Genomic DNA, 19,073 nt, shown 5'->3' with positions numbered 1-19,073 from the left:
ATCAGACCCTGAATTTTCATATCCGACCAGCATCCTGTATCACAGTCTGTACTTGTAAGATAAGGAAGTTTCCACGTCAGGTTTAACACTCCCGTTAAATGTCTTTATAGGACAGTTCCTGTTAAATGCATGGCTGATAAATCCACAAAGACTGATGACACACTCATTAATGGAGATATTGCTGTCAGTAGTGCGTCAAAAACTGCAGATTGTACCAAGCAAGCCCCTACGAGTAAGCCCCTTCCTACCACAACCAACGCTGCGACCATGACCAGTGCTGTTGTTACAGATACGACCCCAGTGAAAGCTGGGAATGCGACCACAGCTTGCTCCACATCTACAACCAGCACTACGACGACGAGTACGCCTACAACTACAGCAACCACCTCTGTCGCAACAGTAAGTAACGTCTTTTAATTGATATGTTGTAACTGTGTAACAAAAGTTTGAGTGCGTACCAGTCTGGAAATCCTCAAAATGTCAGGGAATTTTTTTTCTCTTGAAATGTCCAGGGAAATTTACTGTTTATGGAAAAACCTAGCTTTTTGTAGTAGTACACTAAGAATAGGTTTTTGAACAAAGAAAAATAGCATAAGCAAAAAATTCAAAATTTAAATATGAAATGCTCTAGGAACTAATGTAGAAATTACTACCATGAGTGGCTATTGAAATTTTCCAATTTCTTTTGCGATTTGTGGGTTACATTTCATAGATATTAGGTTTATTACAGATATTTTTACTGTAATTATGCTACAACTGTTAGAATATTTTATAAAGAATTATTTGTTGACCATAAGTCAACACGTGTCGAGTATTACTTAAAAGCTCACCCCCGATACCCCTTTCCAACAGTCAATTTCTATTCAGTTTCCCTTATCACTTCTACTTGGCAAGTGAATGTTCTAAAAACTTTGTTAAATTGGATTCTAATTGTGGTGTTAGCAAAATAAATAGTGATCTCCTTGTACACGTGTTTAAAAACATGAATTGCCCTAATGGCTTCAGTATGGAAAATTTTTGTTCCTGATCTGGAAAACCCAGAAAATTCAGGTAATTTTGTTTTTATGAAATTGAACACATCCTGTCCACAGTTCAGTCTAATTATACACACTGTGTAATTTTAAAGTAATTATTACGTATATAGTAGTTTCTAGAATATAAGTTTCTACTGTTGTGGGCATTGAAAAATGTTTCCACTGAAAAAGACCACAAATCCTCAAGCTACTCCTTCTAAGCATGTTCCAAGATGGTGATTTGGGGTGGGAGTTGGGTAATATCTTGAGACAACATTACAACACATTTGTCCCTCTGCGTAGAACCCAACCCTCCTTTCAAGAATCTGTAGAGAGTAATTAGTTTTGTAAATCATGGAGAAACACTTTTTTATCTGGAAAATGGTGCACCCTGCAGGGGGTTCCTGTGAACCATTTAATGCTCATGACTTTTGAGTTTGTTGGTTTTGTCCAGGTTACGGAACCCTATCATGTTATATATCGTTCTAAAGCTTGAATCCTGCAGTTTCTGAATATGGAAACAGTATTCCATACGAGATACCAACACTAACGTGAAATGTGCTTGAAATAAGTTCATCAAAACCTGAAGAAACATTCTGATTTTTATGGTACTTTGGATGAAAGAAAACATAAGGAAAAATATAATAAAAATTCAAATGTATTACTGGCCAAATAATATGACATACATGGAGTGTGTCAATTCCTTAATGGAAGAAATCTTGTGGTGCTAACTGCTATTCAGAAGGTCGTGAATGTACCTCGTATAAATGTTACATTAGTCACGGAAAGAAAAAGTATATATTTTTGAAAAGAAGGAATGAGCAATCGAATAGGTATGACTTCTAACTCTTGATCAGCATAGCAACAAATTTACAACCTACAACTAAGAAAGCCATTTCTTGAAACTGGATTGTTCTGTGCATTATATATGAGATATGATTTTTTGTCACTTACCCATCAAAAACCAGGGTGTGCATTATACACGCGTAAATACGGTTGTTATCCGGCACTTATAAAGCCTGCACTTTAAAATTTAAATTGACATTGTTTTAAGGAAGTTTTTTGACAAACATACTTTGTATTGTAATTAAAGTATGCCACCATCCCTTTGTACGTACATAAATGACACAGGAATAAAATATTTATAGTAGTTTTGAGGAAATGACTTGAATACTATAGTCATGTAGTTCTGGGACCACAGTAACAGGTAACACTAGACAGGTTTCACTTGAGAATGAAGCAGTCAATAGTTGCAGAGCAAAAATGCAGCTGAGAAACATAATGTACATAGTCCTGTATTCATGGACGTATATATAGTTAACGTAAGGGGACAAGGGTTCAACATTTAGTATGATGAGGTTTGCCATTATTTCATAAGTGAAAATCCTGGATACTGCTGACCGGAAGCTTGTTCGGGAGATGGTGGGGGAGGGGGTGTGCTGGACCCAACAAAGTTGTGTGTATGTACATATTCATTATCATATTCTTTACACTAAAGGCAATTCCTTTTTGGTGTCATAATGAACTAAGCTGCTATCTCACAATGTCAAAACTTTATTTGAGAACTGCGGACTGAGCAGTGTGGGCACCCAATCACTGACTGTTTACAGTAAACAGCTTACTATGCAAGGGAACAGATTTGCATCTGAAATTCAGTGCTGCTAGCAGACGGCAGCGCTATCGTGAAGTCAACAATTTCTTTGCCACATCTTCTTGTAACTCGATAACTCTTGTATTATCGAGAGGGAGTGCTTCATTGTAGTTAGATTGTTTAGTAAAATGAGCATTTTAATATAGGGTGGGCCATATTGATGGGACACATTTCAAATGCATATGTGGAGCATGTAGGAAGCAACATTTATTACCAAATATATGGAAAACATTGCCAAAGGACGGGAGTTTTGCACTGTGTTCAGTGTTCGAAGATTACATCCCTGAGATGGACACCACCTTTACGAGAACATTCTTTGGCTCTAACAGTCATGTTCAGCATAGTTTTACGCAGGGTTTCGGTTGGGATGGCTGCTATCTCCCTTCGGATGTTGTCCTTTCTTTAGTTCATTGATGGTAGTAGGCCTTGTGGTGTACACCTTGTCCTTTGGGGGGGGGGGTCACTTGCCCTCCCTGTGATTTCTGCAAAGTCATCGCATAATTCAAATTTTGAAATTGTAGCGTGAAAACATGGATGTGAAGTGCCGTGAAAGACATCAGATTAAGTGCTTAAGAAAACATTCTTCATACCCGAAATGAGACGGTTTGGCCTAAGGGACATGTGGTTGCAGCAGGATGGTGCCACTAGTCATACAGCAGTAGTGTCAATGACAACCCTTCGACGACACTTCCCGGGACGGCTCATCTCGAGATTCGGTGATGTCCATTGGTCATCCCGATCCCCGGATCTAACTCCACCAGACTACTTCATGTGGGGTTACCTAAAGGACAAGGTGTACACCACAAGGCCTACTACCATCAATGAACTGAAGGACAACATCTGAAGGGAGATAGCGACCATCTCAGCCAAAACCCTGCGTAAAACTATGCTGAACATGACTGTTAGAGCCAAAGAATGTTCTCGTAAAGGTGGTGTCCATCTCAGGGATGTAATCTTCAAACACTGAACACAGTGCAAAACTCCTGTCCTTTGGCAGTGTTCTCCATAACAGTTGGGCTGAAAAGTTCGTAGGCTAACATAGTAAAAATTATTTTTTTGACAAAATTCGAGTTTATTATTCAATATAGTTGCCTTTGAGGGCGATACAACGATTATAGCGGTCATACAATTTTTCGATGCCATTTTTATAGTACGATTTCTCTTTAGCCTCAAAATAGGCCTCAGTTTCGGCGATTACCTCTTCATCAGTGCTAAATTTCTTTCCAGCGAGCATTCTTTTAAGGTCTGCAAACAGCAAAAAGTCACTGGGGACCAGATCTGGAGAATATGGTGGATGGGGAAGCAATTCGTAGTCTAATTCATATAATTTTGCCATCGTTTTCATTGATTTGTGACACGGTGCATTGTCTTGATGACACAGCACTTTTTGCTTCTTCAAATGGAGCCGTTTTTTCGTGATTTCATCCTTTAAACACTCCAACAACGCTATGTAATAATCTCAGCTATCTCGATCAACTTCACTTTACGATCATTTAAAATTATTTTGTGGACTTTTTTGATGTTTTCGTCGGTAACAGTCTCTTTGGGGCATCCACTGCGTGCATCGTCTTCGATGCTCATTTCGCCTCGTTTAAATTTAGCAAACCACTTCTCAACGGTTGATTTTCCTGGTGCAAAGTCCGAATAATGTTTATCAAGCCAAGCCTTGGCTTCAACAGTATTTTTTTTTCGCCAAAAAGCAATGCTTTATTAACACACAAAATTCTTTTTTATCCATTTTTTCACAATAACAAAAGCTGCTTCACTCAATGCTTTATCTCACGAACTAATTATCCGGCAGCTGTGAAATTTATACAAGTATCTTTTGAAGGTTAGTACTAAGTAAAAATCACATGGATTTAATTCTAGTAACGCCATCTATGAGTCAGCCTACGAACTTTTCAGCCCAACTGTTATATTTGGTAATAAATGTTGCTTCCTACATGCTCCACATACGCATTTGAAATGTGTCCCATCAATATGGCCCACCCTGTATTTCTAGGGATGGGACAGATTAATCAGCACACTATTGGTATCGGCTGATATAGGCATACCGGTTTGTCGGTAAAATTACCGATTATTTTACCGATCCGATATATATGTAAATGTAAAATTATACCATTTTGTTTTCATTTTTATGAATAATCCCCATGTCATGCTTTTTAAGAAAGTAAATGTCAAAATATGCAACTTCTTTTGCACTGTAGTCACCTCGAAACACACATGTATTAAGGAGGCCAATGAACCATTCAGGTCTTCAAGGAACATTTGGAAGTTTATATCGGATCGTTTATCGGTATCAGAAAATTTTGTATCTGTACTTTTATCAGTACTGGCCATAATTTCATATCATTCCAACCTAAATATTACCATTTAAATATAAATAAAGTTGAGGAAAGTATAGTCTTAGTGGCCGCGGTGGGTCAGTCTGTAACGTGTCTGACTACCATGCTCAAGGTCCCGGGTTCGATCCCCGGCCGGTTCAAATCCTGGAACTTTTCTAACATTGGAAGTGGCTCCGGTGCCCACCCAACGTCGAATAATATGGGGGAAACCCTGGGGGGTAAAGGTGGTCAGGGACGTGATGCTGATCACATCACCCCCACTCGCATCCGGATCAAGAGAGTGCGGGGCGTTACTCCCACACCCTCTATACTCCTTCATGGCATGGTGCTAAGCACAGGGGAGCTTTTTTTTTTTTTTTTTTTAAGTATAATCTTAATCGTTTCTTCTTTCCCACCTGATTCCAGGACATTTGTACCATCCCCCATGGCAGAGTTGTTAGCACGCCACACTACAATGTCAGGGGTCCCGGGTTCGAATCCTGGCCTGGACATGGATGTTTGGGAGTGTCCATTAATCAATTTCATCATATCATCACTCATCCCAATCTTCGCGACTTTCACTTTAAGCATTATTAAATGATCTTTCAAACAACATACTTTATACTTCTTTTATTTTCTTATTTAAAAAAAAAAAACATTTTGTCAAAACTATGATTTGGGTCTATTTCTTTGCATGCAAGTATATTTGGGACACCAAGGCAAATTATATCATTCTGGGACGTATAGCAGACCTAGGTATGATCAGAATATCAAAATCCAATCAACCAAACAGGCCATCCAACATTTTGATGCACTGTTCCAATGAATGAGGGATAGCCATTTCACATTTTTGGGATAAATTGTTGCAGTTTAGCGGTGTGTTGACTATGTTCAGAGAAACGTAAAGTTTCTACAATTAGTGATTACAATTCCACAAGTCATACTACTTAGTATTGATACTTTTCTCTCCTTCTGGGGTCAAACAACTTGAGAATGTTAGGTGTTTCCCTGGTTGTCTTGCACTGTTTTTTTTTTTTTTTAAACCAAATTCCTTTAAAAAGACTCTCGAGGGGAAAAAATATAACTGATTTGACAGTCCCAATGCAGTTTCTTATCGGAAAATTTTCAGAAACTATCAGGAAATTGCAGACATTTGGTCTGCATTCCCATCAGGTGTGTGGAATTACGTAATTTAAGTGTGAAGAAATTTTTATGGACAAGCGGACAGAAGGGGTAATTTGGAAATTTTACTGAACCAAAAGAGGAGAGGGGAGGGGGTTGAACCATGCCCATGCCTGTATTCAATTGCTTGTTTCTTCACTGTGAAATAGGCCTAAAAAGGGCATTTCAGTCACAATGTTCATGAAATTCAATGGAACCCCAATTTTTATTTTTGAGGGAACCCAGGTGAAAAAAGTAACATATAAAGGAAGATCAAAATCAGGGATTGGGCAGAAAAGGCCCCTCTCTTCGACATTTTGAGTTGAAGTATTAAATTTGTACCAAAACAGGAACTAATCTTTCCTGTGTTATTAATTACTTTGTGCCACTAATTAAAAAGAATGAACTAATTATTAGGTCTGAACCAATACCCATACAATTCGATAATCTTTACAGATTGCCACTGCTACTGATGCTTGAAAATTATAACAATTAAATTGTTCAAAATATTGGTTAATATAGTGTGTATGTATTCCACTCAATTTGCAGAGAGTTTTTGCTTGAAACTATTCAAGAATTACAGCAGAATACTAATTTTTATGTAATCACAAAATCCTGTTTTTTTTTTTTTGTTTTTTTTTGTTTTGTTTTTTACACAGTTGGTGAAGTTTAGTTATAGATTTTCTGCAATACTTCTAAGAGTTATGATTACATAGTAATTACTAGGAAACGGAACTTTAGGTAAATAAATGTTTTTTCTGTGATAAGATAGAGACCCTTGTTTTTGCTAAAATTCTACACAGCAAATTTTATTTTACATAAAAACATATTTTCCAGTTTTTCGTATGTAAATACGAAATCCTTAAAGGAAAAATGTTTATTATCCGCACCTCTTCCATATCGAGAGTGCTAGGTTTGTTTTGTCTTTGAACATGCTCGCTGGCAGACTTCTGCGATCCTATTGGGGATAAATATTACCCAGATGAGGCAAGCGTACAACGTAATGCAGAGCTTCGAGAGTTTCTGCTTTTGTCATGTTCTGATTCGGTGCTTGTGCAGCAGTGTTTTTTCTCGTGTGATATGCCAAAAGTTAAGGCAAATCTCTTTTGCAACAGTTCTGTAAAGAATATAAGGATGTGTTTTCAACTGATGGCAAAGTGTTATTTTGCCAACCGTGTGGTAAATTTATCACCAATGTTCGCAAATTATGCAGCATTTAGGTAGCAACAAGCATGTTGTTGCTTCTTCACGTTTGAGCGGCAGACAGGCACTTGAGGTGCAAAAAAACTCCATCTACTTATGGCATCAAAATTGTCCGCTTTTTCAATGGACTTGTGTAGAGCTTTTGTGTCCACTGTTCAAATTAAAGAACCCTGATTTACGAGACTTTCTCGCGAAATATACGAACTTCGAACCTCAACTGCCTGACGAATCAACATTGCGAAAAACGTATCTGCACAGGTGTTACGACCAAACCTTACAACATATTCGCTCATAATGTGCGCATCAAAATATTTAGATACGTATTGACAGAAGTACAGACTCCGCCGGTAGAAAGTGGGAAATGTGATTGTGGGATTGCTAAATAATGATGAAACTGTCTCGACAAAAAATTATTTACTAGTGTGTAGAGAGCTAGTTGGTTTTACACATGTAACGATAGCAAGGCTTTTTAGCGAAGCAATGCAGCTATTGTGGCCAGAAGGCATAAAATTTGACAATGTTCTTCTCCTCGTGACAGATGCTGCAGCTTACATGAGAAAAGCTGCAGTAGGCCTTGCTGTTAGCTACCCAAGTCCATATAGTAGAAACTAAACTGAAAGAACTCTCTGGATCTAATGTTCAAGTGCTAATGTCTAAATGTACAGAATTTTTTGGAAAAAACCAAGGTTTTCAAACTTTGTGCCAAATTGCATGTGTTTTGGAAGGTGAAGTAGAGGAAGAGGAAGCTTTGGAAAACTTCAGCGTTAGTGGCATTTCTTGCTTCAAATATGCAAGAATACAATATAAGATGCTTTTTAGAGATATCGTCACAGATTGACAGTGGAGAATTTAGAGAAAACTATGGTGATCCACTGCAACTCTTCCAATAAATAGTTTGCTAAGAGGTAAGCATTTAGAAACTGATTTCAGGTGTTTAAAATGCATGTAATATTTTGTTTTTGTTACCAAATGTTTTTTTTTTTTTTTTTGTCACACATTTTCCTGTTTTTATCACACATTTTCAACATTTATGTCACACAAAAAAATTCTGAGTTTTGTAGCACATAAAGTTCCGTTCCCTAGTAATTACATCTGTAAGTGTCCAGAGTTCTACCACAGTATACTTTCCTACTGCACCGACAGATGGAAAATAAAATTATGCAGAAGAGTTCTATAGAATGAGTCCATGTTGGATCAGCTTTTTCAAATGTTGAAATCTGGCACAAAACCTGTTCCATGGGCTTTTGTTGGGACAGAGATACTTTTAATAAAAAATGGAATGTGCCAATATTTTACGGGATGCACGGGAACCATATCTGCTCACTCTCTCCCCAGCCCAAGCCTTCAGGTGGAATTATCCCGTCAGTTTAATCTATTGATTGTTTTCCATGGAGCCGCAGTGATCTAGGTGGTAGGCCTTCTGAAACATGGGAGACCCAGGGTGGGTAATTTCAGATCTGAATTCTTCCAGCCTTGTCCCTACATAAAGTGTGTGTGTGTGTGGTTTACACATCCTCAAATAAATGGAAGCGGGGCTAACGGTGTCTGGAACATATCTCCCCCGATTTGCTTTCATGTCATGGTACAATGTCCATAGGAAACTTTACCTCTTTTTTTTTTTACCTTGTTTTTCATCCCTATCATTGCAGTTAACTAGTGGGACAAGAAAACACAATTAAAAATACACCAGCCTCTTTTTAATTTGAACTCCGAGGGAACAGGAAAAAAAAATCAAATTAACATAAACATGCATTATTGTAGAAAGTCAATAAAACAAAACTACAGTGGAACCTCGATTTTAAGTTTTTCAGGGGACTAAGCTGAAAAAACTTAAAATTGAGGAAAATTTCTTAACATTTTGCTATGTTGGAATTATCCACATTGAATGTATAATGCGGGAAAATGTAAAATCGGGGTTTCATTGTACTGTACTACGCTATAAAGAAATATAATGAACATGCCGTTGGGTGGGGGTTCAAGCTAGAACACTTGCACACAAAAGGCATGGGCAATCCCATGTTGTTGAGGAGAGAATGGAGAGGCTGGTACCAGCAATTATAGTGTCTGAAAATTTGAATTACACACAATTTTTAAACATTGGTTTCAATAAGAATTTCAAGGTGAAGAAACTACTGTTCAAATTATCGGATAATTTCAATTATCCACGTTCGAATTAAAAAGTTTGCTGTAGAAATTTTTGTTTTAGTTTTGCTGAAGTTTGAACTGTAATTTTCCAGGAATCGGTTCCAGCGATGAAGCTGAGTTATGCACAAGTGGCACAGAATCACAAGGAGAAAGTGGAGAGGCTACTAAAGGAACAGCGGGAAAAGCAGGTGGATCAGGAAAAGGAGAAGAAGAAAGAGACACCAGCACCAAGGACCTTACCTCAGCAGAGTGAGTTTTTTTTCTGATTTTTAAAATTGTTTGTAGTCCAAGATCCCCATTGAAAATTATTTTCTTTGTACCTGCCAGGATTTGGAGATAAAAGTAAGTTAGCGGAAATATTCTATATCAAATGTTTATTTTGAACAATGTGGAATAAACTTTTTGTTATTGAATAACAAGTGCAGCTTAACATGCAACACTTGGGTTATTAGCATCAACACAGAATCGTGAAGAAATATATTCTGAACTTACCTGGAAAAACCTGGCTATTGCATATTTTTTTCTGATGTGCAAAATTAACTTGTAATTACTTACTGATCATGATGATAAGTACACTCCTATTCTCATAGATGCACATGATTACGTTCTTGTCAACTTTCTGCAAGTTAGGGACCTGCAGATTGTTCCCTTCTTGATACGTGGCAGGAAGAGTGGGATGAGGTAACATGGATCAAGCTTCGTGCTATCAGGCATCACTCTGGTTCGAATTGGACACAGCCGTCTCACAGATTATTTGCTGTGAGGGCTAGCCCTCTAATGTGCTGATTTTAATTTCCTTAGGCAGAGTTTTAACCTTCCTAATGATTTATGATCTATCCAAATGGTTCATCTTTTTGAGAAGCGCGGGCCTTTCACACTGTTTCTGAGCAAGTTTTTTAAACTATCCGTACCATTTCTAATTTTATGTTTGTCTCGTGGAAGTCCCTTTACAACTTGCATTTTTAACCTTTCTTTACACCCCTTTTTTAAATTGAAGGTAAGGGTAGATAAGGGTAGATAAGGGGATTTTCCGCATACACTTATAAGTAGGCAAAATGGTCACACGTGCTGAAGCACCCCAAAATTTTAAATCAATTGATCAGTCATCAAGCAGCTAGTCCGTCTCATCTCTAATAATACAGTAATAATAATAATAAGGTGGTGATCTTATTGCTATGAGGGGAAATGGAGGCTATTGTAAAAAAAAAAATTGCACTGTGTATTGACTACTCTGGAAAACTCCGGGAAAAAACATTTCAAGTTCCCGTGGAACTTTGATTTACAAACACACAAAGTTTTATATAAAGCTTTTTTCCATTTTTCAGCTGTGCACGTTAGAAACCACACGGCAATTTTCAATTGTAAATTTTTACCTTAAACAAAAAAGTGAAGTGCGCAGGATATTATTTTGTAATATCATTAGGTGGTGGTGTTCGTTATTAAGTGATTCCACACAGGCAGTGAATATTGTTTACAGAACATGGATAAAGTTCCAATGATCAATGTTACCCATTTGTCACTCTAAAACCAACTCTTGGGGGGCTAATCCTAATGTTTCAATATAACCCCAGTCCATTGCCGAGACTAATTCCCCATAAGTGTAAATTCTGGATCACTTAAGCAAGAAGATATTCATGTGCAAAGTTTAAAATTGTATTAGAAACTTAACTTAGAAACTGCTCATCTTGAATTAGTTTCTCGGTGAAAGCATATGACTGAAGCAAATAAAATCTTCAGTATACACCAGACTTAAAAATTCCTGAATGCATATTAGTAGAGGCACATATTTTTGGTAAGTAAAGAAGCAAAATTTCTGTACAAAAACAGTAAATTTCGGTTTCAAAAGTGGTAAATAAAATAAAATTTTGGTGTTATAGCGGTGAAAATCAATCAAAAACTGTATATAAAATGACATTTTGGTTTTAAAATTGTGAATATAATCCTAAATTTGATTTATGAAGTGCAGTTATTACACAAACATATCCCTTCTTATGGCACATTTATGTAGTTACCAAAGTATATAAACACTAAATTTCTTGTTTGAGTCTATTTTGCATTTTGCAGTTCATTTCGCATCATTTCGTGACAAGACTGGATAGGAAAAACCTTTCAGAAACATGAAAAATTAACATTACAATGTGTTATTTCACATTTCGTGTTTTTGGCAAAAACTAAATATGTATGCATTCCTCTACATATTAGATATCTAAGACACACACACCAATTTCTAGCTTATTAACAGCTGAGAGATCTGGAATATGGAACTGTTAACACTGGACCACAAAATTCAATAGCAGGCAGGACTACAATCAGGAAATTATTTTTTGGACACCCTATATATCAAATGCAGGAACTTCCACGGTGTCGGCACATTGCACAGTGGTTCAATTAAAACTGTAGGTCCAGTCTCAATTAACTTAATGTGAGCATATACACCAAAAAAGTGGATAAATCTAACATTTCACTAGGGCAAAACTAGATTGTAAGTTGCAAATTTGATATGCCTAGTTTGTTAAGAGTTCCTTTTTGCTTGTTCTATCGTATAACTGAGTAAAAATATTGATAACTTTCATACAATATTTCAGAACCAGTTGGACGTGACTTCAAGGAAGGTCCAGGACGTTTCCTAGGTCGTGGAGGCCCTCGTCCAGGCTTTGATAGGCTAAATAGGAATTTAGGCGACCGGGAACGTGATAAGCGACGAGAAGAGAGAGAACGTGATCGTGACAGAACTTCTGATAGAATGGCTAGATTCAGGGATTTGGCCCGGCCCAGATCGCCAAAGTAAAAGAGGAGAAAAAGAAAGATTGCCAGGTGCTACCTTGTGGGTCTAATTTGCATCAGTGTTGCCACTCACCAGTGAAACACGTACACGGGATTTTTGTGTACATACAACAGACTTTAAAACAGGTCGTGTTATGCATATAATGTGCGTGTCTATGTATTTCATCCTATGTATACCTAAGTGTATATGTAAATATGCAACTTAACACTGATTTGAAAGGGGCTGCTAGGGCTACGTTTAATGGTTGTAGTTGCTTCTGATTGGAAGATATTCGCTGGTTATAAACAAGAGGTTAAGGGCATCACACAAAATATTCGTTCAGACTAGAAATAAGTTGAATGGCAAATGCCAGGCTCTTACGTGGTGATGTATTTTCATCTGTTGGTTGATTCCTCCAATGAAATAGTGGCAACTAACCTCTCCTACAGTGATTGGCCCTTTTTTTTTCTTTTTTTTTTTTTTTTTTGCTGAGATTGAAACAATTATGCAAATATATATATACATATATATATATATCATCTATATCATGAGCTGACCAACTTTTTTTTGTCATGTACATACAGAAAAAAGTTACTACACAACACTTGGAAGAGTGTAGTTGACTAGGGAAAAGAATATGGCTGTAGTGCGTAGTTAGAAGAGAGATTTGCACTTTAGACATAGATCAGTTGGTGAGAAAAAGGACTCTCAAATCAAGATGCCCGTGGTTGGCACCAAGTGCCTCAGAACTTCCCCCTTCTCCCTTGATCCAGAATGCAGCTGTGAGGATCCTGTGAAGAACTTTTGTATATCTGCTGTTCTACCTTCTTTTCCCCGCCATGAGATATAACTGCAGTGCCCGCAAGGGTCGTTTCTTTTGAGTTTGAAATCACCCCCTCCTCCTCCTCTCTCTCTCTGCATATAGTGGGTGCTTTAATAAGAACATTCGCAGACGACAGCAGTTAGAACTTTACAAAAAAAATCAAATGACACTTTATTTATAATTTTATTAATAGAAGTATTCATCGGTGTACAATTGATTTGTTACTGAAGTTCTGTATTGTTAACTTTTGGGGGTCTATCACAGTCATTTTTTTGCCTGTATGCAGTATGATTTTGAACTTTTTGAAATGTTATAAAATGTGATAATATATATAAAAGTATATAATGTCATGATGGAATGGGGTGTGTGAAAAAAATTTCATAATATGTGCAGAAACTGTGATAGGCCATAAAATAAATAAATATTGGTGTAATATATCAGGGATAGTGTGCATATGTGAATTATAGGAGGCTTGTTGGAAACGTGGGGACCGTGAAATTGTGTGTTGTTGCCTCAAGACTCATTAATGTATATTTAAGGTTTCATCGGTATGGCCTCAGGGGCACCCTATCCTAAAGCCTACAAGTCTCTGGTATTGAACCAGAGTATACTGGTATTGTGAGCTTGTGATTTTACTATTGTATGGTGCGGTATACCCGTCGCACTGCCCACTGCAGGAGCGAAAGCTGGCTGTGGCCAATTTAAACATTTTAGCTCAAATTGATTTTTTCGTTAACATCTCAAAGAGAGAAGTTTCACGCGAGTAGTTGGTGTAGCATAAAGGCTGTGTAGATAGTGGAAATCACTCCCCGTTTAAAAAAAAATATGACCAACTACAGCAACACGACGAGAAATTCCTTAGTTTGTAATATGTGCAGTGCAGTGGGTAGACGTTTAAATATTACAAGGTTTTGCATGGTTGCATGTATGGGTGTATGTGTGCATGGTCCCCCCTCATTGTACAGAATTAAACTAAACTAACAAATTTATTTTTGACAAAGATGTATAGAGTGCAGGCTAGATACAATATGTATTGCCCTCCTAAAAAATTGTTGGTAATAGTAAAAAAAAAAGAACACTTTGTAGTAAGACTTGAAGACTGTCTTGTGCAAAACAGTGGCATGGTGTTGGGCCAGAACATTCTGAAAGAAAACAAAATACAACAAAAAAAAATATAAAAATGAGACAGACAGTGCTTTGTATTTGCTAGTAGAAAGCCACATCAGTACAGTGTTAACAGGTTCAATGTTAAAAACATGCACAGTGGACTGTTGGCATTATTCATCATTTCTTCCTTTTGGCGTGTTGTCCATGAACTCTTGTCAGAAATGTACATTCTGCAGAAAGCATCATTATCGTCATCGTCTGCTGGAGTGCAAACTCTAGTTCAGTTTTTTCTTAAAGGAAGAATATAGTTAACATATGTGCAGGAGAAAGTTATTTTGGTTTGTGTTAATTTTTTTTTAGGTGTGAATAATTATTGATGCACATATAATAGATAACCTAAGGTTTCTTTGCAAATGATTTGCCAGTGACAAAGTTCTCTTCATGAAGTGCAAAGCGAGTAATGTGGTTTGTTCATGAATTTAGATTTCAGATTGATGATGGCGGTTGAGTATATAGATTACTTTTGTGTGTTAACTAACGTCGGAATCTTATCAGAATGGGATGCCCATGTTTTCACGATGAAATAACCGTCTTAGCAGTGCCATGCTGAGTTACAAATTCTTTGAGGCCTTCTTTAAAAGAATATAAATGAAATCCTTTTTCTGTATGATGCAGTCGACCAAATTGAGAAACTTTTTTAAATTTGAGAAATGAGTGATTTACATTTTGCAGTTGTCATGTTAAATTTCAGGACGGTTATTGGCATTGTAAAATTTCTAGCAGGACTGCTGGGAACTTAATGCCGGTTGAGTGACAATAGCGCTGGTTGTGCCTTCTGACACAATGTTGGTACTTAAAAAATTGTGAAAAACAGTGTAAATTTTACTTTTTTTTTTTTTTGCACATCTGTGACAGGAGATTACCTGGGAGTGTGCTCGTAGTAATAATATAAAGAGAAAACTTGTGCTTCCATTAGTGTAGATTGCTCGTGTAACTTTGTTTTCCTTAACTGCTGCTTTGAAACTACCATAGGAGGTTTGAGTGGTCTTAGGGGACTTGTCGCCAACTCAAGTTTTCAGCAGTTCTGTTGAGTTTTTCGCAAAAAGAAAAATCTATATATATGCATAATATAATAGCCACGTAAATACAGTAAGTGTTTGGACTAGTGTAATGTTTTCAAGGGTTACATTATATTTAGATTCTTTTTGCAGTTTTTTTTTTGTTTTTGATTAAAACTTTTAAAAAAAGATGTGGAACTGTAATGTAACTGTGTTTATTTTTTCCTGAGTTGACAATTGAATTTGGACTGTGCTCAGTAATGTTGATAATGCCTCATTTGGATATAGTGAAGTTTATAATTTTGTAATATAGTGTCATAACCAAGCCTGGCAGACCATGTTATACGGGGCACTTGCTTGCTGATGACGTATGCACAATCATTCATTATATTCTCCATCCACAGATGGCAGCATCTGTGCTTTGGAGTGGTGGTATTTGCCTTAGTAAGTGTATTATTTATAATTAACATTATTTTTTACACACATGGAGAAAAGTCTTATTTGAATAGGAGTAAAGTATTCCAAATTATAAAGAAATAACATCTTGTAAGTTTTTTCCTTCTTCGTCTTTCTTCCTGTTGAGTATTTATCTTCGTGGCCTGTTTTCACGCAGAGTTGTTTTGTTAAAAAATATTAGGAGAAAGTTACTAAAACTCAAGTGACTCTTCATACAAGAAAATATATATATATATAATAAACAGGTTCAAGTGTTTGGCTGCCTTTGTTATTTGGATTGCAAATAAAATCACTTGTGGTTTTCATAGCAAGCTACTTGCTTCAATCTAAGCCTTGTTCAGTTCCTCACCCCTATTTTCCCCCAATCATATGCTATTATTATTATTATTGTGTGTGATGTCAAGGAACCTGTGACTTCAGTTCGTTTGCACAGCCTTCACAGTAATGTAAGTGCTCTGCTGCACCTTATTTTATTGAGATGTGCAAAATTTTGACCCTGGTAGGATAAAGATTACTGCATTTTTTTTTTCAGTTTTGTGTGCTACTTTTTCTCCTTTTTTCTGTGTGTGCCTGTATATAGTTGTAGGGGAAAAATACCAGGTTAGTGATTTTCATAACGTTCACCTATTGTGCTATTGTTTTTATTAAATGTATGGGGATGTGAATATTTTCAATGGTTGTTGGGCTCAAACCTTGAATCTTGCATGATATATTTCCCCCGTAGGTGCACAGTGATCTAGCATACATTGTAATAGTTACACGATATGAAATTTATGTAAATAGTTTTCACAAGGTAATCATGCAAGGTTCAAGCAAGATCAAATCGGCTCATTAACATTTGAACGATTCGATGTGTAATGTTCACACCAAGTAGCCAGTAGTTCTTAATTTATTGAACATTGTGTTGTTCTGTTGTTTAAAAGAAAAATGGGAGGAAAAATGTTTTAGTTTACAGATAAGCATAGCTCATTGTAGGATGGAATACATTCCTAGTCCAAAAGTGACTGAAACGCAAGGTAAGGAAAGGAACAAGAACGTGGTGGCTATTGGAATTGGCATGAATGTGTTCGATCGTTAATACCTATTCAGTTTTTCTTAATCCACTGTTTGTTCCTGCTTCCCCCTGCCCCTCCCCTCCTTCCCCCTTCAGTTCACATGTGATAAATTAGTTTAGTGAATTGACAATTGCCGTGGGAAGTTCCGGATATTGTGTGAAATAACCTGGTAGATGTTAGTTCTTTTTTTTTTTCCCGTTCGCATCATTTATTTTATTGTTATTCTTGTACAAAATGTAAAAACTCCATTGTTCATGGTTAACAACAGGTCTGTATGAAATTCATATATGGTGAATTGTTATCTACATGAAAAGGATACATTTTTTATAATTGTGGTGTGAAACTTTTTTTTTAGACAACGGCTTTGAAGTTTTCTACAGAGTACTCTCAGTCAGATAACTGGACAACTGCCAAAAAAAAATGAAAAACTTGGGAATTGCAGATTTTTTTAATAATCATGTATTGAATGAATATGTGCAGTAACTTATACCATGCTTGTGTAAGTTTGACAAAAAAAAAAAAGCATTTTGATTTGTTTAATCTTGTTGACAAATACATCCGGCTGTTCACAAAACATGTTCTATGTAATTTGAAAATGATAGTTACCTGTAAGTAAAATTGCATGTTGTAGATGATAGCACTCTTGGTATAAGTGGGACCTCGATTTTATATTTTCTCATTTTAACTGCCAAGGGAAATATGTGATGATGCTTCTTTGTGTATATTAAGGATGTTCGGGATGAGACAGACTAATCGTTACTCTATCGGTATCGGCCGAAATAGGCATATCGGTAAAATTACCAATCTGGTATATGTACATGTTATAATTTAGTGAAATATTCTGATATTTTTGTTATTTTGTAGATATAAACATATAATCTCTATTCCCTATTTTTTTTAAAGTAAATATATAAATATGCAGCTTCTTTTGCATTGCAGTCTTCTGGTAAAGGAGGTCAAACTATTCAAACTCTTTAAGGACCATTTGGAACTTTATAACAGATCAGTATCGGTAAATTTTATATCGCTAGTTTATCTGTATCAGCCAAAATCTCATATTGACCCATCCCTAGTGTATATAAAGTTGTTTTTCATCGTGTTAGTGTTCAAATAGTAGGATCTTGAAAAATGGAGAATATAGGGCCAAAAAAGAAAAAAAAAATCGCTCTTTTGGCATTGCCATGTTCATAAAAAAAAGTCCCTGGACGTACTAGTAATCTATTCCCTATGTACTTTAGGATGGTTTTAATGTGATGTATGCTGGCTGCCCTGCCACAGCAACACTTGCAGTGCTACATATTCATATTCGATACCAGGTTATTGAGCTGTTGATAAATGTGGAGTCTCACTCTTGCAACAATAAGTGCGTTTGGCATGCTGAGTAATGTTGCTGCTTTGAATGGCACAGTTGGTACTGAAGGCTCAGCATATGCAAAATATGTTTGCTGCAGCAAACCTGTTCGTTATCATGGCTGACAATAAAGTCTCGTATAAATTCAAGAAGAAAGTGCATGCAGCCATAGCTGCTAATACAATCGATTCAGCACCATCTGTGGAATCCAAAGTAATTAGTAGAGCATGCCTTTCAATGTTTGCAAAATTTCATTGGAAGCTAAACCACCTATTGCTTATCTGCAAGTTCTGCATTGTAGATTTCTGGTACATCTACTGCAGTAACATTCCATATTTTAAAGCTTTTTAGGCAGTGCATATACACTATAATGTGATAATCATCCATGGTTTAAAGCATCTTCTCTCCCTCCCCTCCCCCACTTGTTTCGTTGTCTCGATGTTGAATCATACAAGCATCTGTAAATGCAGACACTTTCTTGGCACAACATTCTGCGATCTGCACCAGGTCACACTTACGACTAGAAGCCATTGTCCAGTTCCTGTCCCTGAAGAAGCATATCTGGAACTGGCCACACCAGAATGTAATTAAAAAATTAACCTTCACAACCTATAATCAGGCAACTTGTTTTGAGAAAAACAGCACAATCCCGAGTGATATGGCCATCTATTTTTGTCAACCCTGGTACAAAATGTAGTTTATTTTTCAAGGTCCATTTCATAATGGCAAGTGAGACTTGCGATTTGTCACTTCAGTCCAAAATACCATGATGTTCAAGGGTGTTGTAAATGATCTCCAGGTGAAGACAAGGTTTGAATCACTTTTGAGACTGACTCCCCTGTTGTTTTGGGTGCCCAAGCATATTCTCTTCTGTGGGCTGCATCTTGGAGGCATCGTCAGTACATACACAGTATTCCTGAAAGTGGTCACTTCTCCTCTCATGTGTCTCGCAGTGCATGACT

General features: G+C 36.8%; 1 protein-coding gene across 8 annotated transcripts in view; it reads left to right on the top strand.

Annotated features, from left to right (window-relative positions):
* Positions 1-14,160, top strand: part of Larp4B (La-related protein 4B) — a 226,881-nt gene extending 212,721 nt beyond the window's left edge. For all 8 annotated transcript variants that reach the window (XM_083121999.1, XM_083122004.1, XM_083122001.1 and 5 more), the window contains 3 exons: positions 111-399; positions 9,590-9,746; positions 12,083-14,160. In XM_083121999.1, the coding sequence (XP_082978125.1) occupies positions 111-399; positions 9,590-9,746; positions 12,083-12,285 (649 nt within the window). In that variant the 3' untranslated portion in view covers positions 12,286-14,160. The remainder of the gene's footprint in view (positions 1-110; positions 400-9,589; positions 9,747-12,082) is intronic.
* The last annotated feature ends 4,913 nt before the right edge of the window (positions 14,161-19,073 follow it).

The sequence above is a fragment of the Lepisma saccharinum genome, chromosome 5, assembly GCF_977018435.1.
Source record: "Lepisma saccharinum chromosome 5, izLepSacc3.1, whole genome shotgun sequence".
NCBI classification, from domain to species: Eukaryota; Metazoa; Arthropoda; class Insecta; order Zygentoma; family Lepismatidae; genus Lepisma; species Lepisma saccharinum.
Note: the sequence above shows the minus strand (reverse complement) of the source record. Positions and strands in the feature narration are given on the sequence as shown.